The following is a 27,506-nucleotide window of genomic DNA, read 5'->3' as shown; positions in this document are numbered from 1 at the left end:
GCTGCCGGGGAGGCGGGGGATGGGAAGGAGGTGGAGAGAGTCGGCTCAGCTCTGCGGCACCGCGTGACGTCTGGCGAGCCGGGCTCCGGAGCCTCGGAGGGGGCGGGACCAAGGCCGCCCGGAACCGTCCCGCCACTCACAGCGGAGGCAGCTGACGGGACACTCGCACAAGCCAACCGCAGCCTGAGCTCTGCAGGCTGGACCTGGGCGGAGACTTCGCGCACTGCCCTTGCAGGTGGGTGAGCTGCGGGGTCTGAGGGGGAAGTGGGCGGTGGGACCTCCTTCTCGGGCACGGGGGTCTGCGACCCTCGGCTTGGGTGCAGCCCAGGACGCTACGGAGAGGGAGGGTCCGCAGTGAGGAGGCTGCTGCCCCGGGAGTTGTGCTGTGCGGCGGCTCGGAGGTGACTCTTCCCTGCCATTTGCAGAACGACACTGCCCACTGCCCGTACCTCCTTGTTTATCCCCAGCCGGCCTAGAGCCTCCTGGGTGCACGGTCTTCTACGTTCAGCCGAGCCCGGCAAGGGTTCAGGGCACGGTTCCGCGCACCTTCAAGGCCCCGTGCAGGTCTCAGACTTCCTGCAAAGTCACATCGGTGCATTTCTGTTTCCTTGGTTGCTGTTGTAGATGGATGTTGGCGGCTTTTCTGTGAACATCCTCTTGAGCAAAGTCGTGGGCGAATTAGAGTCCAGGGAAAAGTTGGTCTCTGCAGCCGAATATGGATTCTGCATTTGATGGTATATAGGTGTCACGCTGAGTCAGCCTGTCCACTTCCTAAGGCTTCCAGGAAGGATCTGGAAAGGTCAGCAGAAATCTAATCTCCACAACCACTGCTCTTTAGTTCTGTACTCTTTAAGATGGCTTTAGTTTGATCCTTACGTGTTTCAGTTAACATTTTCGTGACATGACACGCCCCCTCGAGTCTTCTGCAGGTACTTGGGGTTTTTGAGTGTGCTTACACACATCCAGTGCTGTCTTGATGTAACATCTTGCCTGTTAAAGTCGTGAGTGAGGTGTAGATCTGAAGAACGTTCACAATGTGACAGCACACATAAAAAGCTACAGTAAACAATGTGAGGATGAATAGATTAAGTAAGCAAGTACTAATGCCCATATCCGCAAATTTAATAATTAAGGTTTCTGCTTTGCATCTTATGTAATTAAGCATTGTATTACACTGTCTCCTTCTCCGTGTTTTTAACGGGCCAGGGCAGCTTGAGTAGGGCAAAAGAGGAACATGACTAGGTTCGTGATGACTGGAGGTGATGGTACCAGAGTATTGTCAAACATGTTTTCCTAAATAAGGAGTAGAAAAATACAGTGGTGGCTATGGGAGAAAATTAAGTCAAGGGATGGGGATTATTGTTTGTTTGATATGTACTTAAAGGTAAGCGTTCTATAATTTGCATACTAGGAAAAATAGTGTGCACCAGAGAGCCAGGGTTCTGATCACCATTCTAGCAATCACTCCAGAGTAGTGGACAGTATTGCTTTTTGCCATGTCCCTGAGCTAGTGAATCAGCTTGGTATTAAACCTCATGTTTCCTTGTGTGTTGTCTTGGGTTTTAAGAATGGTGCTTTCCACAATAACAGCTACACTGTAAATGTTCTAACAGATAACCTTCCTTCAACTTACCTGACACTTTTGAGTTAGAAATATATTCTAAGAACGGAAATAACATCAAAACCCTGCCATGTTTGAAGTTAGTGGTTCTTGATTATAGAATCATAGCTCCTTTATCTGCTTTCTGCATCTCTGTCTCCTGGGAACTGTACTGGCCTCCTATAATTTGGACACATTGTTCACTTGAGAGCTGTATGTATTTTCTCCCACCAATGATTTACCTTCTCATCATTCAGGTCTCAACAAACCCATCCTCAAAAAGGCTGTAGTGTTGTAGCTGATGACAGCAAGGGCTTCAGAGTTAGACTATCTGGCTTTACATTCCAGCTCCCCACTTACTCACTGATAAGAATTAAATTAGTACTTGAATTGGCAAAGCTTCATTTCCCCATTGATGGAGTGAAAGATAATGATAATGATTTATATAAGTAGCTAGAGGAGTTGAAGAGGATCCAAGTGTCAGCACATCCTCACTGGAAGATAAACAGGAAAAGAAAGAAAGAAAATACAAGAAGTGTAGTTGTATGTCTGCCATAGTTCCTACTCAGTACTTGTTGTGGCTGTTCTTTGTTGTGAACATGACTACATCTGGAATGTCCAGAAATGGAGGGCACACCTTTGAGAGATTTTCTGCCTGGTTTGAAGTGAATGAATCAACTTCTAGCCAGGACGTTTTGAGATGGAAGACACTCACCTTTGATCTGTATATTGAGTCAGGAAGACACATGCTTTTAATCCAGATCTTGAGGTGGGAAGACATACCTTTAGTATGGTCCATGCCATATTAAAGGTATGTCGTCTGGAAGTCTATATAAGGACATGGAAAAAATAAGCTTTTGCTCTTTGCTCACTTGCCTTCACTTTACTAGAACATCCATGCCTTCACCGGCATTGGAGCCTAGTTCTTTGGGAATCCAGCATGTACAGAAAACCAGCTGAGACCTTGTGGACTTTGCATTCACAGCTAGCCATTGTTGGATTAGCTGGACTGCAGGCCTGTAAGTCATTCCAATAAATCCCATATATGTATGTATGTATGTATGTGTGTGTGTGAGAGATTCATTCCCTAAGTTCCATGAGCCTGTAAGTCATTCCAATAAATCCTGTGTGTGTGTGTGTGTGTGTGTGTGTGTGTGTGAGAGAGAGAGAGAGAGAGAGAGAGAGAGAGAGAGAGAGAGAGAGAGAGGGAGATTCATTCCCTAAGCTCCATGAGTCTAGAGAACCCTGACTAATACGGTACTTTCGTATAACTAACTTCTGTAATAAACTCCGTCTTTAAATGCCAGTGACTGGAGAACTAGTGAAACAAAGCCTCGCTTTAGTTGAATTTACTCCTTTCAGGTAGCACATGCTTTTATGTGACGACTTTAAAAGAAGGATTTGTTGTTAAGCCTAGTTCTTGAGCTTTTAAGTTTTTAAAATGATTTTTATAAATTCAATATAATCTGCATTTGGAAGTTACTTCCATGAACACTAAGCACATGTGTTCTTCTTTATAGTAGTTGATGGTGAAGGAATAGCACAGGGAGAATATATGAATTTGGAGTCTGTCTTAAAAGGCAGCATGGAGTAGATCATGCCTGTGATATATATATATATATATATATATATATATATATATATATATATGAGGTTGAGATAAAGGATTGCCAGTTAAAGGTCAGCCTGCAATATATAATGGATTCTTCCAGATGCCTCAGGCTGTTCTCTCTCTCATATCTACAATACAAACCTTAGCCATGTTGTAGAGCAGTAAAGTTAGCAGTTTTTTTTTTTTTTTTTTTTGTGCCCCCTCACATTTATGTAATGCAGAAAACTAGAATATATGAATCTTTCACCGCAGGTAAAGGAACTGCCATTTGTCTGTTTTGTTTGGTTTGGTTTTCTATTTGTTTGTTTCTTATTGTGCAGAAGAGAGGAAAATATCCAGAGGCATCTTTCAGATTCCAAAGCAGAACAGGAGAGAAAGAGGGAGAGGGAGGAAGGGAGGGAAAAGTAAACTGAATCTGCCTAGCAGAGTGGACATGGCCAGGCCTATCTATGGGAAGAAGGGATAGTAGCCAGAGTCGGAGACTAGAAAAAGCCCAGAATAGTGAGAATAGATAGGTTGTAAGGACGAAGAATATAAGCTTTACAGCTCAGAGGGAAAGGTACCCTTACAGTCAGGAACCAAGGAATACCACAAACTCACAGCACACAGCAAACCTCACCCAAGAGATTTATGGGGAGGGAAGAACCCAGGAGGGTCACTGCCTCAGCTGGGGCGGGGGAGGGGGAAGCAGAGAACTGAGCAGAAGGCAGGGCTTATATAGCATTTCTTGGGACGGGGAGGTTTGGGATATCATGCCTTTTCAGGGTAAAGCTTTCCAGGATGGGAATTGGTGGGATTTCATGTCCAGAGCTTGGGCTTTTTACTCTGTAGGTTGGGGGCTCAGTATAGCCATTAGGACAGTTAGTGTTCTGTGGATGGAACCTAGCATTTGGAGGACCTCAGGGGAGGGGCCAGGCCCCTCCTGTGCCTCAACTGGGTTACATTTTCCCGCTTTTTTGTTTATTATTGATAAACAGGTTATCGGAAAGAGGGGCAATGTTATCACTGGACTACTTCCTGTTGGATAGGGGCATTGAAGTCTTTGGGTGAACTTGATCTTCACTCTAATTTGGAGTTGCTGGCCTCTCACTCTGTTGCTAGGGGCCTGTAATCCTGTATTAGCAACTGATTAAAAGTCTGGTTAGAAATCTTTTGAATCTGTTGTTGAAGGAATCTAGATAAGAAGTTTGTAAGGAAGTGTTTCCCTAGTAGGATTAAGAAAAGGAGGAAAAAGAGGGTTAAGGTTAGTATCCAGTACCATAATAGATTGTCAGCAAGCCACTCACTGGCCAGAGGCATCAAGCTATTTCTTATGGTTTTTTTTGGAGATGTTTCTGGAGTTGTCAGATCTTGTCTTTTACTATGTCTGACTGGTGGAAGCAACATTACTTCCCGAGGAAGAGACAAAGGCCACCTCTCTCTGATGTTAGTAAATATCATCCTTGTAGCACTGATGGCATTGATCTAGACTTATTTGGCCCTGGAGTGTGAGGATGGTTTGAGCCACCCATTAGAGATGCTGGATGCACTGGGAAAAAAATGGATGGTAGTCCACAGCTACATTGGTGACACACACCAGTGGTAGACCTAGTGGTGTTCTTTACTGCAGCTCCAGGCAATGAAACACAATTCACCAAACTCAACAAACCCACATGGAGTTTACTGGGAGAGGGAGCAAAGAGAGGGGTAGGTGTTAACCAATCAGGAGCAGAAATGGAAAAAGAGAGAGAACAGACAGGAGGTGCTTGCTTATATAGGGAACAGGAGTGGTTTAGAACGAGGCTCAGCAGTTGGGGCCATTGAAACTGGAGTTGTGGGGCTGCCATTGGCCCGGCTCCACAAAGCCTCAGTTTCACATGGTTTCTGCATGCAGAACCCTTATGCAGTCACCTAACACATGCATGAGCCAGCCATGCTGGTTTCTGCATGCAGAGCCCTTCTATAGCCATGCAACCTTTGACAGCTGTCAGTGAGGAGTGATCACCTGTCTAAGATGGATCCCAGGGTGAGGGAAGGTAGCCTGGAGAAGAGCAAACAGGGCCAGCTTACCCAGGACCTGGGGAGAGGGAGAAGCCAGGATATCAACACCCAGAACTGCAAAACGGGTAGGACCTAAACTGCTTATTTGTCATCTGTACTGCTATAAACCCTGTGATGGAAATTGGCAAGTTCTTCATCAGATACCACACTTAGATTTGGAAAAAGGAACTCCAGGGCACAAGTCCCAGGCACCACAGCAAGTAGGCAGTGATAAGTCTTAGTGCCACAGAGAATGGAAGCATTGTGAGTGTTTGGCCATAGCAGCTGGGAAGTAGAAGTACTAAGGGTTTAGGAATTATGGCAGTCAGTGGAGTCCAGTGTGCCCATAAAGCACATTCCTAAGTAATTAAAGCTGAAGTGATACTGAAGAGAGAGAGAGATAGGGTAAGGTGTGGTGGTGATATTTGGCTTAGATCAACTATGAGAGGTGAGAGAGTCTAATAAGACAATAGGAGAGGCCGCAAATGGTAGCCATGAATTTGACCCAGGCGGGGACACATAATCAGTATTCTCCAAAGCAGTCAGGCAGATATTGGTAGCTGATATGCAGAGGTTACAGTTTAAAATAAAATTAAGATATGGAGTGACAGGAAGGTGGGAAGTAAGGAGCTTTGAGGAGTTTTGGACCACACCTTCTACCTGTCTACACCTAGTGGCTAAGAGAGTGGGATGTGTACCTCTGTATATTGATTGTGCCTGATGAATGGCTCTGATAAATCCTGTTGTAAAGTTTACCAAGACCCCAGTGTCCCATCTGATGTGTCATTGGTCATTAATTAGAATATAAAATATTGGCCATTTTGCATAAAAGATAGAACTTTCCTGGATATGCATCATGTCTCCTATAGGATCAATAAGGGCCTCGGGTCAACATCAACAGTAATCTCAAGTTTGATCATAGAGAAAGCAAGCATAGGGGACAGGTGTTTTAGAAGTCAATGTAGGTGGTACAGGGACAAGAATCTCCTTTTGGCAACCTGCTGGTGAGCAGTCTCCAACCACCTTGTGAGTAGCCTGCTTGAACCATTAAGTCTAAACATTTGAAATCTTAATATAACATTAGCATAGAGGGGGAAAGACGTCTCAAACATTTTCCATCACCTTAAATCACGTACCACTTTCTTACACCTTAAGGACTTTCGTAAGCTTTCCTATCCTCAGACCTTTATACATTTTCTTAGACTACATTGCAAATAAACTTCATTTTCACCAATAGCCTTTACTGGGCTTTCTGCAGGAACTTCCCTTATGCCACACAGTGCCAAGTCTCAGTATCCTTCCATGACCCCTTCATGTCCTTTTAAAATTAATACCACCTAAGGGACTCTTATATTACAAATTTTGGCTACCGATATGAAGTACATTCTTGTATGAATACATGAAGGTGCAGCTTTTATACCTTATTAAACAAGCATTGTTTTTTAAATTTTATCATAAGCCCTTTTTTGTTGTGTTTTCTTTTTTTTTTAATTTTTGTTTTCAAGACAGGAATTATCACTCAGAAATAGAAAAATAAAAAACAACAACAAACAAAAACAAAAAACATGAGGGTAAGCCCCAGTGAAGAAAAGATAAATAAGGGAATTACGGGGAACTTAGTAATCCTTTGATATCCTGATAGAGTTATTTCCTGACCCTATTTGGGCAGGCTCTTGGTTAAAGATGGGGGTCTCTTGGATGATAAACATCCATATGTAAGAACTACCTCAGACAGGTGTAGTTAGGAAGAAATACAGGAGAGAGCAAGTTTAGCTATAAAAGACTTTCAGATCAGTTGTTTGTGCAGTGAACATTGAAAGTTGAACATGCCTATTTAGGTCATCAAAATGTACTGAGGCCAAGCTGTTTATAATAACAGTGGGGCTTTAATAAAATCCAAGCCCAAGAGGAAGAGAGGAAGGATCACAAAACAAACTGCTGGAGGGAGTTTGTATACGCTCTAATTGGGAGCTGAGACGCAAGAGGGAAACCCAGGAGGACATAAAGAAGCTGTGGGACTTCCAGCATGGAGCTGAGAAATGAGAGAAGTCAGAGGCTAGAGCCTGGTCAAATAAATGGGAAAGTTCCAGAACCCCTAGGGTAGGACAGTTCAGGAGACTTGGGTGGAAAGATAAGTATCTGGGTTGGTTCAAGTAAAGGCAGAGGTAATTTGTGACTGGTGATCAAGTGGTGTGGAAAAGAAGGCATCCTTGAAGTCTAGGACAGAGAAATGGGAGGTCTCTGAGGGGATGGTGGAGAGTAGAGCATAGGGGTGGTTACTATGGGGTGAAGTGGAATCACTGCCGAGTTTTAAATGGAGATCCTGAACCAAGGGTATTTAGGGATTTTGTACTAGCCTGCTTTTGGTCTTCTGACAAAATAAGCCCTCAGCTGCTGCCACTAAGAGCACCACCTGTACCTATTCAATATGTTCCCTTTCAAAAGGGCCCTGCACACCTCCCTCGCCCCCCCCCCCCCGTCTGTCTTTTCCCACCCAGCTCTCTTTCTATCCTTTTTCCCTATGCGTCAGTCCCCAGAGGGCAGTCTCTCCTCCCCTTCCCCCTTTTTATGATCCTTTACCTTTAATAAAAAGCCCTCCACTTGAACTTCATTGCATGGTATCTTTCCCTCTTGAGCTGCTTTATAAAATTACAGCAGTAGGTTCTATTTTTATCCCCAAGAATATGGAGATAGTAAAGTGTGGAGAAACGGGTACAGAAGATTCTTTTTTAGAGGTCCGAGATAAAGAGGCTTAAGTCCCCTGAGGCTGTAGAGAGAGAAAGTAGGGGTGGAACCTGGGTGATCAATTTGGTGTGGTTTATAAGGCAGTTCCCCTACTCTGGCAATAGAGGAACAAGGAGAGGTGGGTCCCTAAAACTCCATCAGGACTAAGTAGGTAACCCCAGTGCCCAGGAGAGAGATAGATCACCCTGATAATGCAATACCCGAGGCTGCCAGTCAGAGATGGCAGGGGTCAGGCCAAGGGAACTCAGCCCCCCTCAGTTGCCCAAGGCCAGATCGAGTAGGTCATCTGCAGGACCACCTGAGCTTGATGTCCCCATGCTTTGAGGGATATGGGGCCAATTAACACCCCAATACCCTTCTTTATGGTACGTTGGGCATGATTCAGGTAGTTTACATTGGTTCAGTCAGGCCCGGGGCTCTCTGACCTTCCTGACTGCCTTTGAAACAGTACCCGGAGGTTCTAGGCTGTGGGGGGCCAGGTAGCCTAAGTGATTGCTATGGCTCAAAAGGCCTTGGCCAGAATCAAGTATATTTGCTTTCAGGCTTTTTCATTTCTCCCATGGTACACCTTAAAGGCCACTGCTAATTCTGCTTACGGAGTCAGGGGTCCTTTCTCTAGACATTTAAATTAGGCCCTGATATCAAGCAAACTCCGGGAGAAGTGGGTCATAAGGAGTTGATTTCTATCTGGCAGGATCCAGATTGTTATATTGTAAGATCCTTTGTGAGGTGGTCTAAGAACTGAGATGGGTTTTCATGTTTGTCCTGAATGACATTTTGGATTTGTCATGACTTACCAGAAGACAAGTTACAAATTCATCCTGAACAATGATGCCCCCTTGGGATACTGTAATTTCATTCAGGGGTTGGGCACTGCCTCAGTCCTAACTGGGTAGGCTACCTGTCACTGAGGAGAGAGAAAGGAAAACCAGAGAGGCTGGAGAGGAAGATGAGGGGCTGTGTGTTGAGGCCAATAAGGGGGAGGCTTGTTATTGTGATGGACAATTGTAAGGAGTAGCTTTTTCTGCCCGCCGCTGATCTTGACCCGTTGCCACTATGCCAGCCTAAATTAACACACCGAGAGTCTGTATTTGAAATAATGCTGTTGGCCAGGTACTAGTTTCTTATCAGCTAGCTCTGTCTTAAATATTAACCCATTTCTGTTAATCTAAGTATTTCCATGTGGTTTCATCTTACCGGGGAATGGAGCTGGCCTCTGGTCTCCCCAGTCTCTCCATGCTCACTCCTCCCTACTACTTCCTGGAGTCCTCCTTGTCTCCTAGTCCCACCTGTCTTGCTTTCCTATTGGCCAACAGTACTTTATTCATTAACCATTATGAGAAACATATTTACAGAAAGACATCTCCCATCAGACAATAGTGGAAGAATCATCTGGTTTGGGCCTCATAGTGAGGAGGATTTGTTTTTCCTTGGTTGGCTTATGTCATGTGGACACTTTTAATCAACATGCCAAGTGAGATCACATGGCAAAACCCATCCTTCCCAACCCTAGGAAAGATAGCTGGCAGCCTCATGGCAGCCTCCATCCCATTAGGGGCACAACAGCTAAGATGACACCAAGCCATGTATTTCCTTTAAGATTACCTTTGTACAAATTTTTAATTATCAATCCTGGTGTTATGAGTTTTAAACCAACCCTTTTATTACAGAATTTACAGGACTTTAAGCATACTGGGTATGATGGTTTTATAAATCTTGTGATAAGATTTATACCTTAGCAAAAGTTTTAGAGTTAAACCAGAACCAAGAGTATGAGATGAGTAGCAATAGTCCCCACTGGAAATACTCTGTCCCTTTATTTTGTTTTGCTCTCTTTTCTCTGTCACATTGTCAGATGGCTTGCCTGATATAGAACAGGGAATTTTTGGAGAAAACCTTTTAAACGAGTATGCATGGGGTAGGGGCTATAATCCATACCCCAATTCCAAAACCAACTTTTAATTGAAGTCAGATAGCACAACAGTCTAATGTGACTCATACCTAAAAGATACCTGAATCCCTATAAAACTGAATCCAGTAACTGAGAACAAAAAAAGGCATAGAGAGGAAATTTTTGAGCTCTGGCTATAGACAGAAGGCACTGTGAAGGGAAGTGAGAGATGCACCAACCAGTGAAGAGTGTGCAGGATGCTTGCATGTTGCAACTGGCCTACTCCTTTGCTTTCTCCCTTCTGCTAGGTCTGGCTCCTGGGTCTCACTTTGCAACAAACTGACAGATCCATCAACTGGTAATCTAAAAGACAGGAAGGACATTTATCAGTGTGTGCATGAGGTGTAGGGGGATCAGACAAAAACAGGGCTTGGAGCAGAGAAAAGTAAAATAGGGAATAGGGAATCTCTATTTCCCCTATAACTCCTGTTATTTGTCAAGTTCCCAAATCCTTTTAGGATCTAGGGATCTAAGTAATATTGAGGTCAAATTTGATTGCAAAAGTGAGTAAACTTCAGGTCAGATGCTAGGTGCAAAGGCTGGAGATTTTCTTGGAGTTATTTTAAGAGGGAATGACAATAGCCTGGTCATGCCCAAGGAAACTGCAGGGATGCACCTCCAAGGGTGTGGAGGGAATGGGGTCAGGTGAAGAGGGCCAGCAGTAGCCTTAAAGACTGTGGCTAGGGATTCCTCCACCTCCAAGAGCACCAGAGGAGGACCAGATCCTCAGAGGTCACTTCCTCAGACTCAGTAATGTTTACACCAAGCAAAAGAGAAACTTACCTAATTATCATTCGTGGGTGGGGTGCTAGCACTCACTGAGCCTAAAGGTGAGCCTGGTGTGAGTGGACTAGAGATGAGTAGGGTCTCAGTGCTGCTTAGACCATGAGGATTAATCTCAGGCACTAGGAGAGCCTAAGCTGGGTTTCGGCACCACATGTAAGCATTACATCTGAAATGGAAAGGTATCCTGGCAGTCAGGAGTCAGGGAATACCATAAAGTCACACAATACAACAAACCTCACACATGAAATTTATTGAGAGGTGGGAACCCGGGAGGGTGGCTGCCACTACTGGAAGAAAAACAGCAGGGAACTGAACAGAAGGTGGGGCTTATGTTATGATAATGCATAAGGGGAACCTTGCATGGGGGACCTTGGCAGATTCCATAGCAGGCAAGGGTGACCTAGGCGGGGGACAAATATGCCAGGCAGACAGAGCTTGAGAAGTTTTATTAGAAAGGAAGGGGGGTAGGGAGGTAAAGAGACACAGAGACACAGAGAGAGGACAGAAGAGAAGAGGGAGACCGGAAAAGTCTTGTCTGCTCCAGGAGAACTGTGGGGAAGACAGAAGGAAAGAGAGTGGGAGTGGTCTTTTAAAGGGGTCCTTTGCACCTGCATACAGACTTTGCAACTATGGGACCTTGGGTTGACCAGGGTACTGCCTGAGTGCATTCTGCCAGGTACAGGGGCAGGCCAGCATAATGCTTGAATCCTTACAGCATATGTAGTTTCTTCTGGGAGGTGTGTGGTGGTGGACCTTTTTAGGGTGAAGCTTTCTAGGATGGGCTTTCATGTCCAGAGCTTGGGCTTTTTACTTTGTAGGGTGGAGGCTGGATGCAGCCATTAGGGCAGTTAGTGTTCTGTGCATGGAACCTGGAAGTTGGAGGGCCTCAGGGGAAGAGCCTGGCCACTCCTGTGCCTCAAGTGGCTCACAAGGAGTAGCTGGGGTAGGTGGGGGTTGAGGGAATCCCATGAGCTGGAGGGAGTTTAGGGTAGAGGAGGAGATGAGAAGGACTAGTATGGACTTTGAAATGTATGAAGGACACTTAAGATACTGAAGGCACCTGAGGCCAGCATGTACTTTTGATATACTGGTAGGCAGCCCTATGTTCCTTCTGCCAGAGGTAAGGGAAATGACTTTGGTAGATGGACCTGATTTATTAAGTTTTTGAGGGATGCTGGCTTTGATCTTGCCACTAGAAATCCTCCTTTGAGCTCCTTTCTAGACTATGGACTGCCTTCTGCAGTTTGGGATATTGGAGTGTCCTTTAGACCTGACAACTTTGTTATAATAAAGCCCCCCTTAAATTCAAAGCTAGCCAATGTTGTGCCCAAACTCTGAACCCCAAAATTACCAAGAGACCCAATGCGATGCAAAAGCAAAGAGTCTTTAATTTTATGGGTTAACTCGGGTGGGTGAAGCAGGCAGGCCCTTGAGCAGCAGTGGGACAAGGAATATATTCGGGTAGAGCAAGGAGAGTGTCTGGAGGGGGGGGGGGGTCTGCTAGTTGCATAGGAACAGTCTCAGGATTGGTGCACCTCCAGGCTTGGGCAGCCTGTCCAAGCCTGATTGGTCAGCTGCACCTGTAGAAAGGTTGCTATGCCTAGAGGCCCTTCCCAGGCTGTGGCTGTGCTCTGCTTCACCTTTAGCAGTAAAGCACATCCAGAGCCTGCAGCTCACTTCTCATTGGTTTCCATGGGAACCTGGCATTCTAGTGATTAGGGCAAGGTCTGACAAGGTTGGGAACATCTTGCTGGGTCTTTTCTAAAGGCTGTCATGGCTGCCAAAGCAGGGGCCCGAGTGATGGTCTGGGTCCTTCAGCTAACATTGTGAGGCCCTGGCTCAAAAGTGATCTAAATTTATTATTGTAACTCGAGCAGTGCCTTATGAAGATCTTTAAGTAAAACTGCTGTGTGTGTGTGTGTGTGTGTGCGTGTGTGTGTGTGTGTGTGTGTGTGTGTGTTTTGTTTTTAGACAGGGGCTTCACTGTGTAGCTTTGGCTGTTCTGTAACTTGCTCAATAAACCAAGCTGGCCTTCAACTTAGAGATCCACTTGTCTCTTCCTCCCAAGTGCTGGGATTGAAGGAGTGAGTCACCACCGCCCAGCTTTAAAACTACTCTCTAAGCTTGGGGAAGAATTCTCTAGAAAGCACGGCCTTCAAGTGAACAGGTTTCTATACTGAATGAGCTGGGTGCAGAAAAACAACAACAAAGTAGTGCTTCGTGGGGGGAAAGGAAAAGTTTATTTCAGACTGTAAGGCTTTCTCCCAGGAAAGCAAGATGAAGGGACAGGGGAAAGATTTCCACGGCTAAATGGGAACCAGGGAGATTTTCCAAAATCCTAATGATACCGACTAGGATTAAAGAATAAATCAGGGAAAACCTCAAGGGCAACAGGTAGCAGCTGAGAAATCTGACCAATGGCAAACAGGAGCGGGCCGAATCACCAGCAGTTGAAGAAAGACATTTACTGGGGTGACAAAGCACAAGTTAGGAATAAATCTCGAGAGAAACCTTGGAGGATCCCATGGCAGACAAGGGTTATGGAGGTGCGGGCAAACCAAGCAGGCAGACAGAGCTTAGTGGGAAATTTTATTAGAAAGGGAAGGGGCGCGGGGTTAGAAAGAGAAAAGAGGTAAAGAGACACAGAGAAACAGAGGGAACAGAAAAGAAGAGGGAGACAGCAAAAGTCCTGTCTGCCCCAGGGAAACAGCAGGAACGAGAGCGTAAGTGAACCGGATCTTCCTTTTAAAGGGGTCCTTTGCACCTGGGTGCAGACTAGTAGTCATGGAACCCTAGGCTGACCAGGGTACTGCCTGAGAGCACTCTGCCAGGTGTCAGGGCCAGGCTGGCATAATGCCTGAATCCTTGCACATACATGCAGCAGACACGCAGAGAAAAAGGCCCACTGCCAAGCCAAAATCCCAGCCTCTTCTCAAGAGGCTTTTTCTGAAGAGTTTTCTTCTAATTTAAGAGTGGCCACTTTGAGTACTGATGGGATGGTTGGTTGGTCCACAAGTGTTGTGTAACCTGTCTGAACTCGTTGAGACAGTCCATCAGCAGGGCCCTGCTGATGGGAGACAAAAGCAGGCAAGGTATTTGTTTTAGGCTGCCAGACTTTTGTCTCAAATCAGGAAGGTTAGGAAGGAGACAACTTGGAAATTCTCAATCTGTCTGTCTCCAAGGGAGTCTGTCCAACTCCTGGTACTCTTAGAGTTGTATCACTGAGCAACTATAGAAGTTCTAACCATTTGTTTGTCTGCCAATGTTTACCGACTGCTTAACAGAAGTGTAATTTTTATATATAATTTTGTTGTCCAATCTATTGTATAAGGGTCCAAAGTTTTTACTTTGAGGTATGAATATGTGTATGTATGTATGTACACATATATACGCTGAATTTAAATTGTTATTGTCAAAAGTTCTCTTCACACCTCTCCTCTTTTCTTTGTGAACTAACATATTCCATGTTTCTCCCATCAAAACAAAAAACAACAACAACAAAAAAATCAGAATTTTTAAGTGCGTACTTATTCTTCTAAGCCTAACCTTGTTGAATTTCTTAAAAGAATAATTGAAGGACCAAAGAGATGGTTTAGTGGGTAAAGCACTTGTCATGCAAGCATGAGGAATTGAGTTATGTCATGTGAAATGGCCCTATAATCCTAGTGCTCCTAATTTAAAAAGAGAGAGAGAGAGAGAGAGAGAGAGAGAGAGATAAGAGACAGAAATAGGACAGTGACAATCCCCCGAAGCGAAGCTTAAGGACCAGCTATCCTGATATACATAATACCAAATAGCAAGAAACTCATCTCAAAATAAGTGGAAGTCAGGAGACAGATACCTGAGTCTATCCTACCCTGGAACATGGTTGCTGGAGTGTGAGCACGGTGTGTGCGCACACATGTACACACACACACACACACACACCACACACACACAAAACCACCATGACCACCATCAACATAAAAAGAGAAAGTTATTCAAACCATTCCCTTTTCTTTTAAACCCATTGTAATGCTCTACATCCCACCTCTAATTCCCCAGTGATTCTTATTTTTACCTGTCCTTAAAAATGCTGTATTGAAGATGTCAGACTTCAGAGGATCCAGCCACAGCTGTCTGTAATCTGAATATCTACAGTTCTCTGAAAGCCCCAAGCAAGAAGCTCCTGTTAAACCCACAGTATCCTGAGAGAACTAAATTGTCCTAAGCCCCTAGGAGGCAGGGGATTTTATAAGGCAATGAATAACTGCAAAAGAGAGGTACTAGGTGCTGTGCCAGGTTCACAGAGCCCCAGACCAACCCAAGGAGCCAGACAATTCCAATGCAAATGCAAAGTTTTCTCTTTATTATTCAAGCTGCCCAGCTTGGATCTCACCCCATGGCAGGGGGGGGGGGGGATGAGATGCCAACCAGCCATAAAGAGAAGATTTTAAAGAGGAAGACCATAAGGTTGAATGCCACAAATTCCACTGTTTCCATGGTTACTTAAGGTGAAACAAAGTACAGAGTAAAGTAGTAACTTTTTTTGAGCAAGATACATTCGAGAAAGATAAGACAGGGCATGGGGTTGCACAGTTACAGGGTCATGGGGTTGCACAGTTACAGGGTCATGGGGTCTGTCAGTTATCCCCTGGGCTGAGACCTTTATGACTAGCAATTCACAGACATAGGAATGTTGACATAAGTGGTGGACAGTCACCTCCCCTTCTCTGACAGGGTGCTCTGGCACCACAGCCATGGCACTCCTAATTTAAGGAGTTAAAATTTCCTTTACCATTAGAAATTCCCTTTCTCTGTATAAATTTAGGGGCCAAGTTTTTAAACTTTTATTAATTTTAATTTTTGGTCTATCACTAGGGAATCGTTTTCTTTATTTCTCTGATTTCTCTAATTTTGAGTCTTCCTGTTTATTCCCTTATCTTTTGGTATTAACCTTAATTTGGTGTTTCCTAACTTTTTGTGTTGGGAGCTGACTTTATTTGGGAAGTTAATGATTATCTGGCCCCCTGCTGTTTTGTATTCTTTACCTTGTATTTAGAAGACCTTTTGACAATATTACTGCTATTGTTTTTCTTTATGCTTTCAGCTAGGTCACCTGGCACCAATGCTTTTTTTTGTAATGGCTATTGTGTTAGTGAGGATTTCTATTTCCCTTAAGAGGCACCATGACCACAGCAATTCTTATAAAGAAAACATGTATTTTTTTTAATTAACAAATTATCTTTTTAAATTTATATTTCTTATTTTACATATCAATCCCAGTTCCCTCTGCCTCCCTCCCTCCCATGTCCCCGAACACCCTCCCATCCCATCACCCCCACACATACTCCACGGGGAGGGAGATGCCTTCCTGGAGGGATCAACAAAGTCTATCAAGTCATTTGGAGTAGAGACCAGGCCCTCCCTCCTGCTCTAGGTTAAGGGAGTAACCCCCCATGGGGAATGTGCTCCCAAAGTCCTTTTGTGCACCAGGGATACATCCTGGTTCCACTGTCAGAGGCCACTTAAGACTGCCCAGATCTTCTAACTGAGACCCATGTTAAGGGGGTCTGAGTTGGTCCAATGCTGGTTTTCCAGCTATCAGTCTGGGAGTCCATTAGCTCCCCCTTGTTCAGGTCAGCTGTCTCTGTTGGTTTCTGTAGCCTGGTCTTGTCCTCCCTCTCTTTATCTAGATTCCAAATTTGGCTCAGTGTTTAGCTGTGGGTATCTGCTTCTGTTTCTATCAGTTATCAGATGAGAGCTCTATGATGGCAGATAAGTTAGTCATGAATCTCATTATCAAGGAAGGGCATATATGGTAGGAAGCCTTTCCATTGTTGCTCAAATTGTTAGTTGAGGCCTCTGGACATTTCTCTAGAGTCAGTTTTCTCTTCAATCCTATAATGGCTCCCTCTTTTATGCTCTCTCTCTCTCTCTCTCTCTCTCTCTCTCTCTCTAATTGGGGCTGGGGAGTCTTAGTCTACTTTATCATGGCAGGAATCAGGCAGTCATTGTTCTGGGAAAAGAACCAGAAATTCTACAAACAAATGGCTAGGCAGCAGGAAGAGAAAATGACACTGGGCGTGGCTTGAACCCCCCAGTGACACACTTTTCCAACAAATCCATACTGTCTCCAACAAGGCCACACCTCTTAATAGTGCTGTGCCCTATGAGCCTGTGTGGCCATTTTCAGTCAAACCACGACAATCATAAATCAGTTAATACCACCAAACTCTGGTGTCTTTTTTTATTAAATCAGTTCTCTTGTGAAGGTAAGGGTTAGGGCTAGAGTTAGAAGATATAAAGTTGGTATGTCAGCATCAACATTTTAATCCTGATTTTGCCACAAGAGGTTATGCATAGATGAACAGGTGTATAGAATACATACTAAAAGGAGAACTACTTCAGGAATAATACTTGTTTCATAACAATAAGATAAGACATATAGTGAAGGACTAAAGAAGATAGATATTCATAAAACCTCTATAGTCAATACTATAGCCATAAATATCCGGCCGCTATTACATATTTCTCAATTCAAATAAAAAAATTCAAAAAGAATTTATTATTAAATTGCATAAAAACAAATGTTTAAAGTAAGGTTTACTATCATACTATTGCTGCTATTGAGTATTGTAATTTCACACCATGAGTACATTTTTAAAAAATCATTTTATTTATTATTGTGTGTGTGTGACAAGCATGTCGATGTCAGAAGATGCTTTTAAGGAACAGGTTCTCTTCCAACTTTATTTGGGATCTGTGCATCTAACATAGGTCAGCAGGCTTTCAAGGCAAGAGCTTTTTATCTGATAAGCTATCTTGCCAGCCTGAAGAGGGAAAATTCAATCTGAAAATTTCTTTACCTTCCTACAACATTAATTTTGTTTTGTTTTGTTTTATTCCAGTTCTAAGAACAGGTGAAATTGGCTATGGATAATCCATGCGATTTCAATGAACAAGGCTCATGGAATGGAATCTCATCTGGGAAGAAAAAGAATTTCTTTGCATCAGATGATCACGGACAGAAAATTTTAAGTGTACTACAGAGTTTTAGAGAACAGAATGTCTTTTATGATTTCAAAATAATCATGAAAGAAGAAATAATCCCATGTCATCGTTGTGTGTTGGCGGCATGCAGTGACTTTTTCAGGTACCGCCCCCCATCTGTGCTTTAGACTTTACATGTTGAAATTATATTGTATTGTATAGCTGTACACACTGCCCTCTAAACATGCTATAGTAATTTTTAATTCTTAATTAAAAAAACAACTAGTTTATTAGTAGTATTTGAACAGGGAATCTTATGCTACAGCTGTAAAATAAGAGTCTTCCTAGGATACCATTCGCAAAGTTCTTTAAAATTAGTTTCTTGAGCTATTCTGGGTGGGGGTGGAGTTCATATAGGGTCAGCTTTGTTTGAAATGATAAGCTGGGCAAAAATAGAAACTGATTTTAAAGAAAACGATCAAGAAGAAAATAATGTAGTTGTGTCCATGCCATATCCCAGGGAAGGAACTGCAGCTCAGAGGACTTAAAATTTCTCCAGAAGGATGGCATCTCCCATGTGGTGGATCTTGCCTATAATCTCAGCATTCAGGAGGCTGAGGAAGGGGAATTGCCACGATGATTGTGTGCCTTTGTTATATAAGGTAAAGGTCTGATGTATTTTCATAGTACTGTGGCAATTGTCTCCAGGACAGTAGAGAACAGGTTTCTTGCTGGCACTATGCAGTCAGTCCTCCTAGTTATACTGCAGTAAACTCAAATTCTCGCTTCAGTACTCTGCATTATGTCCAGTTTTGAAATAAAATTTAACTAGGGCTTTAATCTCTCAACAAGTTTGCTAAAAACAATGTAATATCTAATATATGAAGCAAAATGGAAATTATATTGCATTTACATTTTTTTTTAATTGGGAGCTAAACCAAGGGCCTTGTGCTGTTCTGTTTTAATCATTAATTCAAAATCTGCTTTTTATAAATATGGCAGTGGTGGTCCATACCTTTAATCCAATCACCTGGGAGGGAAAGGTGGATGGATCTGGAATCTCTATAGGTTGGAACACAGCCTGGTCTACAAAGCAAGTTCCAGGTCCAAGACAGCCAGTCTGTTATACAGAGAAACCCTGTCTAAAAAAAAAAATTATATAAGCTAGACTTTATTTTGCAAGCAGTTCTTGCTATCTGCTCCTTACTGAATATCTGTTTTTTGTGGGGTTTTGCTTTGAATTTGAAGCTCAGTACTGCACAATGTCCTTGGCCAGGGAGGCTCCAACAGTTTTGAATTAGCTGATTGCTTACTTAACTATAACTTTCCTTCTCTGCTTTTTGTTTCTTCATATACTCTTAGTCATTCTTTGAACTCCTTTGGGGCCCTGGTGTTAGACTCTGCTACTCCCAAGCCACCTTTGTCTTCCCTCCTCCTTTTGAACACAGTTTTCCTTCCAGTAACTTTTTTTGCATCTCTTGTCCTTATAAAGTGGCCTTTTCTTTACAGACATCTGTCTTGCTAATTGTTAAATACTTAGTTCCTTAGTATATATGCCCTAATCTAAATCCTAGGTCAACTGCTTACTAGTCATGTGACCTTAGGTAAATCACTTACCTTCTCCAGACCTAGGTCTACACACTACTGACAAAGAAATTAGAAAAATAAACATAGGAATTAATTCATAATGTACAAATGGTTAGCATATTGTATTTTATGTTCAGCTAATGTTAGTCAATAAAGTCCTTGTTTTCTAATGTTGAAACACACAGATAAATCCTGTTCTGAACATACAGTTGATTTCACTGCAGTGTTTTCAAGCTAGTACAACACGAAGTTCATGTAAGCATTTGAATTTGCAAGCATATGCTCTTATCAAACGTATTTTTAACTTAGTGTCTTAGTAGGTTGATTAACTGTTATTTACATGTGTATAATGTATTATGCTTACTGTCTATTCCCTCCTTATCTACCCCTACCTATATCAATGTCCCTTCTTCCCCTACCTGTCCCTTCTCAGTGCTGACTTTTTTTTGACCATTTTGTATATTTAACAAGAACTGCTTTGAGTGACTACTGGATTGGGCATTTAAATGCTCTAACACATAGTATTTTGTTCAGCATACTCCTAGCTTTTTCTTTTCCTCAAATGATTTAATGCTGTGCAGATGGGCAGTTGTCAGTTATAAAGTTAAATAATTTTAGCAGACAGCAGAACCTCACATCCTCTTCTAGCTTTCTGAGTCTGATTTTTATGTTTAAAATTGCTATTAGAATAGGATAATAGTTTTTTTTTTTAATTTTAGCCTGCTTTAAACTGCAATGACCAGTTCTCCGTTTAATTTTTTTAAATGAATTCATAGCTCACATGAAAATATGTACAAATGTGGCGAGAAATTTAAACATTTATACTCTTAAGATAAGCCACTATTGCATAATATTTGTAGTTCAATAAAATTAACTACATTGCAAGAATAGTGTACAATAACAATGTCAGAAAAGTATGCAATACATAGCAAAAATTATGATTAAGTTGTAAAATCAAGGAACTGAAAAGGAATCACATGTCTTACAGGAAACTACTTAGACATGACAAATCTGACATAAATGTCAACTTCGTAGAAAGTAGGATGAAGTGTTAAGAATTTGGCCTTATACGTGTCTTTTTACAAGGGTATAGAAGCTGGTATCAAGTTAAAAATACATAGAATGTTGGGACTGGAGAAATAGCTCATTGGTTAAGAGCACCAGCTGTTCTTCTAGAGGAACCAGGTTCAATTCCCAGTATCCCATATGGTAGCTCCTAACCATCTGTGACTCCAGTTCCAGAGGATCTGATCCCCTCTTCTGTCTTTCACAGGCATCAGGCACATACTTGTGCACATACATACATGTAGACAAGCCACCCATACACATAAAATAAATAAAACCTTAATAGCTAGGTAGGCAGGCAGACATACAGACAGAGATGTGGGGAGAGGTAGACTATTAGGAAATGTTTGATTCTTTTCTTTCTGTATTTTTAAATCACTTTTTATTTTACAAACTACCTTTTCTCATTTTACCTACCAATCCCAGTTCCCACTCCCTACTCTCCTCCTGCTATTCCTCTTCCCCTCATCCCAGCCCCATCTACTCCTCAGAGAAGGTAAAGCATCAACATGGAGCATCAACAAAGACTGGCGCCTTACTTAGAGGCAGGACAAAGCCCCTCATTCCTATATCTAGGCTGAGCAAGATATCCATCCCTCCAAAGAGAATGGGCTCCAAAAAGCCAGTTCAAGCTCTAAATCCTGGTCCCACTGCCAGTGGGACCCACCGCCTGCCTAAGCCACACTACTGTCATCCACATTCAGAGGGCCTAGTTGGGTCCTATGCAGGTTCCCCCACTGTCGGTCCCCAGCCAGTAAACTCCCATTGGGTCCGGTCAGCTGTTTCTGTGGATTTCCCTAAACTGGTCTTGACACCAGTTTGCTCCTTCCTCTCTTCAACTGGACTCTGGGAGTTCAGCCCAGTGCTTAGCTGTGGATCTCTGCATCTGCCTCCATCAGTTGCTGGATGAAGGTTCTGTGATGGTAATTCAGGTAGTCATCAGTCTGATCACAAGGGAATACCAGTTAGGTATCCTCTCCATTGATGCTTAGGGCATTAGCTGTGGTCATCCTTGTGGATTGCTGAGAATTTTCTTAGTGTCAGGTTTCTCTTGAGCCCCGTAATGTTTCCCTCAGTCAAGATATCTCTTTCCTTGCTCTTCCTGTCTGTTCTTCCCCTATCTCAACCAGCCTGTTTCCTGGTGTTCTCCTCCCCACTCCCCTTCTCCCCATAGTAACAGTTAATACTGCAATGATTAAGTCATTTAATCTTCTAAACAACTCATTTAATCTCTTTATTTTGCAAGTAATTTTGTTGATAGTGCCATGATTTTCTTTAGTGTGTAACCTGGGTTATTTTGTAGCATAGTAAATATAATCCTTTATATGATCATATTAATATAAATATAATCCTTTAGTTAAAATACTATATCCCTTTAGAACTCCCCATTACAATGCAAATTAATATTTGAATTCATTTTTTCAGATTCATTAGCCATGATTTTTTTTCTCCTATTCATGTATGATACAGGAAAATAGTAGACAGTAATAGAATACCTTTCATATTCATTTTTAACAAAACTTCCTGCTGGTCACATAGCCAAAAAAAGTGAAGAAACTGTGTCCTCACTAAAATAGCTGTCTCTATCACTATACATATATATTTGAGACAGGGTTTCTCTGTATTGCTTTTGGAGCCTGTCCTGGAACTCGTTGTTTAGACCAGGTTGGCTTCAAACTCACAGAGATTTGCCTGCCTCTGCCTCCCAAGTGCTGCACCACCAACGCCTGACTTACAGTTTTTGTTATTGCTTTTACATGGCTTTGTATTAAGAATTATTGAGTAGCCTTATAAAAAGTCTCTATCATTCTTTTCCTTATTTATTTGAAAAAAGTCCATCATATTCTTCAGTTAGATCACTAATAGATTTATTTACTCCCTGGGACAGACTCTAAGCAGAAAGCCAACCCCAACCCCACCAAGTACAAGTAGATTATATATATACATGTGATATATATATCACATGTATAGCACACAAAATATTTGTCTTGGTTGCTTTTCTATTGCTGTGTTGAGACACTGTAACCAAACAACTTATAAGGGAAAGGGTTTAATTGGACTTAGAGTATCAGAAAGTTGAAGCCCCATGATGGCAGAGCAAAGTTATGGTGGCAAGAACAGCTGAGGTATCACATCTTAGTCCACAAGCAAGAGGCAGAGAACACACTGATAATGGCACTACTCCTTTGAAGCCTCAGATCTTCCAAACTGACACACCTCCTCCACAGGGCCACCCCTTCTAACCCTTCTCAGATTTTTCCACCAACTGGGTACCATGTATTCAAACATGTAAGCCTATGGAGTCATTCTCATTCAAACAACCACAGTAGTTTTGATAATACCAACACAGATGCAGGTTGTTGTGAAACTAGGATAAACAGTAAAGTACATTTTATTCAATGACCAGACATCTCCAAATAATCTGTGTTATTCTTTCTCCTGAGTTCAAGATAGTCCCACTCTCTTAGTTTCAATTTCCAAGCTGTCCTGATCATTCAGATTTCTGGGAATAGTCTAACTCTCAGTAGTTGTTACCACAAAAACATAGGTTTGCCTTTTTGGGGAAACTTTGTGTGGCTTAGTTTTGGGATATTACATTCCCTTGTCTCTTTTATGGAATGAATCTGATTTCATAAATTTCCCCACAGAGCCATACAAAATCATTGGTTGCAGGAGTCCTCTTATTGTGTTTTGTGTTTGATGTAAATTTTTGAAGCCTAAAACCTTGGGTGTTGTATGCTGTATGCTGAGAAATTTTAGTTATTATCACAGCTTTAGTTAATTTGCCATTAAAGGAAACTGAGTTATATAGAAAAACTACGTATAAGATTTGAACCACTTTATAGCCTTTTTTGTTTGTTTGTTTTGTTTCTTTTTCACTGTACTTCAAACTACATTGTATAAATTTTTAATATGAAGGTTACATAATATGTCAGCAAATAAGAATTATGGCATATTATTATTATTATTTTAAGTATTAAAATAGTTCATTAGGATGCCAATATTTGTGATTTCTTAAACTTATTTTAAATGAACTAAAGGGTAAAGAAACATCTGTGTGGTGATATTGAGAGTAATGGTAGAATGAAGTACTTCCGTTACTTGTGCCTTTTTGTTCTTTATTTTTTTCAGGGCGATGTTTGAAGTAAACATGAAAGAAAGAGATGATGGAAGTGTTACCATCACTAACTTGTCCTCCAAAGCAGTAAAGGCATTTCTTGACTATGCTTACACCGGAGAAGCAAGAATAACAGATGATAATGTGGAAATGTTTTTCCAGTTGTCATCCTTTCTTCAGGTCCCCTTCTTGTCCAAAGCTTGCAGTGACTTCTTAATAAAAAGCATCAGTCTTGTCAATTGTTTGCACTTGTTATCTCTGTCAGACAGCTATGGCTCTACCCATTTGTTTAATCATGCTTTATGCTTTGTACAGCATCACTTTCATTTGTTATTTAAATCCAGGGAGTTTTTAGAGATGAATTTTGGAGTGTTGGAAAAGTGCCTGGAGTCAGATGAGTTAAATGTGCCTGAAGAAGAAATTGTCCTGAAAGTGGTCATCACATGGATTAAATACAACTTAGAGTCCAGGCAAAAGCATCTGCCTCACTTGATTACAAAAGTAAGGTTACATCATTTATCTGAGGACACACTTCAAGACTATCTGCTCAATGAGGAGTGTTTACTCAAAAGCACAAACTGTTTTGACATAATCGTGGATGCCATTAAGTGTGTACAATGTTCTAGTGGCCTCTTCCCTGATGCTCGACCATCCACAACTGAAAAATATATATTCATCCATAAAACTGAGGAAAATGGAGAAAACCAATATACATTTTGCTATAATATTAAAACTGACTCATGGAAAATACTGCCACAGTCACATCTTATTGATTTGCCAGGATCTAGTCTGTCTAGCTATGGAGAGAAAATATTCTTGACAGGTGGTTGTAAAGGGAAGTGCTGTAGAAAGGTTCGACTTCATATTGCTGAGTCTTACCATGATGCCACTGACCAGACCTGGTGCTACTGTCCAGTCAAAAATGAGTTTTTCTTGGTTTCGACCATGAAAACTCCTAGGACCATGCATACTTCAGTCATGGCTCTCAATAGATTATTTGTTATAGGTGGAAAGACTAGAGGATCCCAGGACATTAAAAGTCTCTTAGATGTTGAATCTTATGATCCACTATCCAAAGAGTGGACATCAGTTAGCCCTTTACCCAGAGGCATCTATTACCCAGAAGCCACTGCATGCCAGAATGTCATTTATGTTCTTGGATCCGAGGTAGAGATTGCAGATGCTTTTAACCCATCACTTGATTGTTTCTTTAAGTACAATGCTACAACTGACCAGTGGTCTGAACTGGTAGCAGAATTTGGGCAATTCTTTCATGCTACTCTAATTAAAGCTGTCCCAGTAAATTGTACCCTGTATATATGTGATCTTTCCACCTATAAGGTGTATAGTTTCTGTCCTGATACTTGTGTATGGAAAGGAGAAGGCTCTTTTGAATGCGCAGGCTTTAATGCTGGTGCAGTTGGGATTGAGGATAAGATTTACATATTAGGTGGAGATTATGCACCTGATGAGATCACAGATGAAGTACAGGTTTACCACAGCAGCAGGTCAGAGTGGGAAGAGGTGTCACCAATGCCAAGAGCCTTAACTGAATTTTACTGCCAAGTTATTCAGTTCAACAAATATAGGGACCCATGGTTTTCTAATCATTTCTAAAAGTAATATTTGCATGAGTGATCTAAAATGATGACTAGTAGAATTAGTAAAAAAGTGTTTATATCAGCATAATAAAATATTCCTTCTATTGAACAATGACTGTATATGTATGCTGTCTATACGTAGACAGTTCCCAGAAAATTAAAACACAAAATACATTTTACCAAAGTTGTATTGAATGTAATTTAATATTGAATGGTTCAGAATGCTTAGTATTGTCTTGTGTAAATAAAAATTAAAGGTTTTGGCATTTTGACTTTAAAGGATGCCAAAAAGTCAGCGTTCATAAATGTGTACCATGTAGAAGGAAATTAAAATGGCTTATATACTGCCACATCGTGTGATGAGAAGATAAATTAAAAATAGGTGAGAAGCTCACACTGAACACTGAAGGTCTAAGAATTATTGAATCCCTAACTTTTTCTGCCTGCTGGTTAAAACATTTTACCATTGTTGTGGTCAGAAACTTTCTGAAATACATTTCTCTATCCATCTGCTCAATATAATGAGAATAGTTTGGCTTAATCTTATGGTATATATAGATACTATGTACATGGCAATATATATTTGTTATTAAGAACATATTGAAGCACATTATGGTGCTAAACCATTGAGGTTAATTTTCAATTTACTTGCTGGTTTGTTTTCAGTATCCTTTTGAGACTCAGCTTTTAGTAACATGATAGCTTTCATTTTCTTGTTCAAACTTAGTAAATTTACATTTTTTATTTAATTAGCATCCTTAATTGCACCAAGTATGTCTTAACACATAACCCACTGAGTGATGTCCTTGCAATCTGAAATGGTACTTTTAAATGCTCTTTCTAAATCCTCCTACTCCCCCAACAAAGAGGATATAACAATTTTTATCTCTAGAGAAGTTGGTCATTATAAAGAGGTAGGTTTCTTTATCACCCTTTCATACATGTTTATCATTATACTTTAGTTCCTGCTCATCTGTCCCCCTGCCTCCACCTGTCCCCCAAGTCCTACTCTACCTGGTTTCTTCCTGACAGATAGTCCTTTTGCTTCCAGGCCACAGTTATTCCATTGCCCTCTCTTCTCTTCCCTTAAGTTCTTTTCCTCCAGAGTCATCTTTTTACTTCGATGTCTCACAAACACACACTTACATACATGCGCAGATTCAGAAATAAATCTTTATTCAGCATGAGAGAAAACAGAATTTTTGTCTTTCTAGATTTGGCTTATTTCACTTAGCATATTGACCACTTGTTCCATCCATTTTCTGCAGATGTCCTCATTGCATTCTCGAAAGCTGAATACAATTCTATTGTGTGTATATACCCCATTTTTTATATTCATCCATCATGGTCATCTAGGCTGATTCTGATATCATGACTGTTGTGAACAGGGTGCAGCAATAAACATAATATTACCTGAGAATCCTTTAAAAGTGTAACCAGGAGTGCAGTAAGAATCCAGGGTATAATTAGTGCCTAACCAGTTTCCTACCATGGGTTCTAATTGTAAAGTTGTTTTACAACTTCAGCAAATTACTCACAGAAATGACAAATCCCTCAAAGAAATGACAGGACTTCTAATATCAATAGTTTCAAAATATAGTTCTTTGTGGGATTCAACCAGAGAATGACCATCCTTTTTCCTGAGCAAGGTTGTTCTGCTTTACAAAGAGGCATGCTTGTTTAATTGCTCTAAAAGATATTGTCATTTTAGGTTTTAAGACCCCTGATTCATGTCTCAGGAATTACATAGATTGCACAATTCAGAATTAGTGTGGTTTCCTAAACTACATTATAAATATTCATTTGTAGTAAGTGTAGAAGTAAGACTTACCTAAATGAAAGTGCTTTGATTTCATCACATATTTATGCAAACACAGGTTTCAGATGCATTTTCAAAATACATTTGCATGCAACTTCAAAGTCGTACATCACTATCAGTCACAGAGTAGGTGTTCAGTACAGCCCTTAGCTCTTTTTAAGCACATAGGCAGGTGGCTCTGTCCTTTTCTTTTGTATGTACTTAAGGAAAAGAAAACTCAGGAGATGCTTCTCTTGCATTCTTTGAGAAAGCCCGTAATAATAAGTGACCTATGTGGGACTCTTAAGTATTTCTTAGTAAAGGATTCTTAAGTAATGTCATCAGTGAGTCTAGAAATTACTCATTTCTTCCAAAAAAAAAAAGAGAGAGAGAGAGGGAAACTCAACTACAACAGTCCCTTCCCAACAATGATACATTACCCAATCCTTTTTATTTCTGCTATCCTCTCTGGTAATGTCCCCAGACTTCAAGACCCAGCTGGTCTACTGGTCTACTGGTCTACTGGTCTACTGTGGATTTCTTATCTTTGCTTATGTTGGTTTGGGACCTTAGTTGTATTGACATACTTGTCTTTTAAACATATTCATTTCTTTCCATCTCTGTAAATCTATAGCTTGTTCTTTTTTAAAGT

The 27,506-nt window shown here is 41.5% G+C and overlaps 1 protein-coding gene across 2 annotated transcripts; it reads left to right on the top strand.

The window, feature by feature from the left end:
* Positions 1 to 155: 155 nt before the first annotated feature.
* Kbtbd3 (kelch repeat and BTB domain containing 3) lies at positions 156 to 25,328 on the top strand. Of its 2 annotated transcripts, none has more exons than XM_051177806.1 (3): positions 156 to 235; positions 17,604 to 17,848; positions 23,470 to 25,328. In XM_051177806.1, the coding sequence occupies exons 2-3, from the start codon at positions 17,628 to 17,630 to the stop codon at positions 25,070 to 25,072; spliced, it is 1,824 nt and encodes a 607-aa protein (XP_051033763.1). In that variant the 5' UTR covers positions 156 to 235; positions 17,604 to 17,627; the 3' UTR covers positions 25,073 to 25,328. The 2 variants fall into 2 exon arrangements, with proteins under 2 accessions (XP_051033763.1, XP_051033762.1); XM_051177805.1 differs by lacking the exon at positions 156 to 235 and adding an exon at positions 553 to 799.
* Positions 25,329 to 27,506: the final 2,178 nt, after the last annotated feature.

Source organism: Phodopus roborovskii, unplaced genomic scaffold, assembly GCF_943737965.1.
Source record: "Phodopus roborovskii unplaced genomic scaffold, PHOROB, whole genome shotgun sequence".
NCBI lineage: Eukaryota > Metazoa > Chordata > Mammalia > Rodentia > Cricetidae > Phodopus > Phodopus roborovskii.
Note: the sequence above shows the minus strand (reverse complement) of the source record. Positions and strands in the feature narration are given on the sequence as shown.

Coding starts and splice junctions, on each gene's coding strand:
- Kbtbd3 (XM_051177806.1), top strand. CDS start 17,628: ATGGATAATCCATGCGATTTCAATGAACAAGGCTCATGGAATGGAATC. Junction 17,849..23,469: donor GCATGCAGTGACTTTTTCAG/GTACCGCCCCCC, acceptor TATTTTTTTCAG/GGCGATGTTTGAAGTAAACA.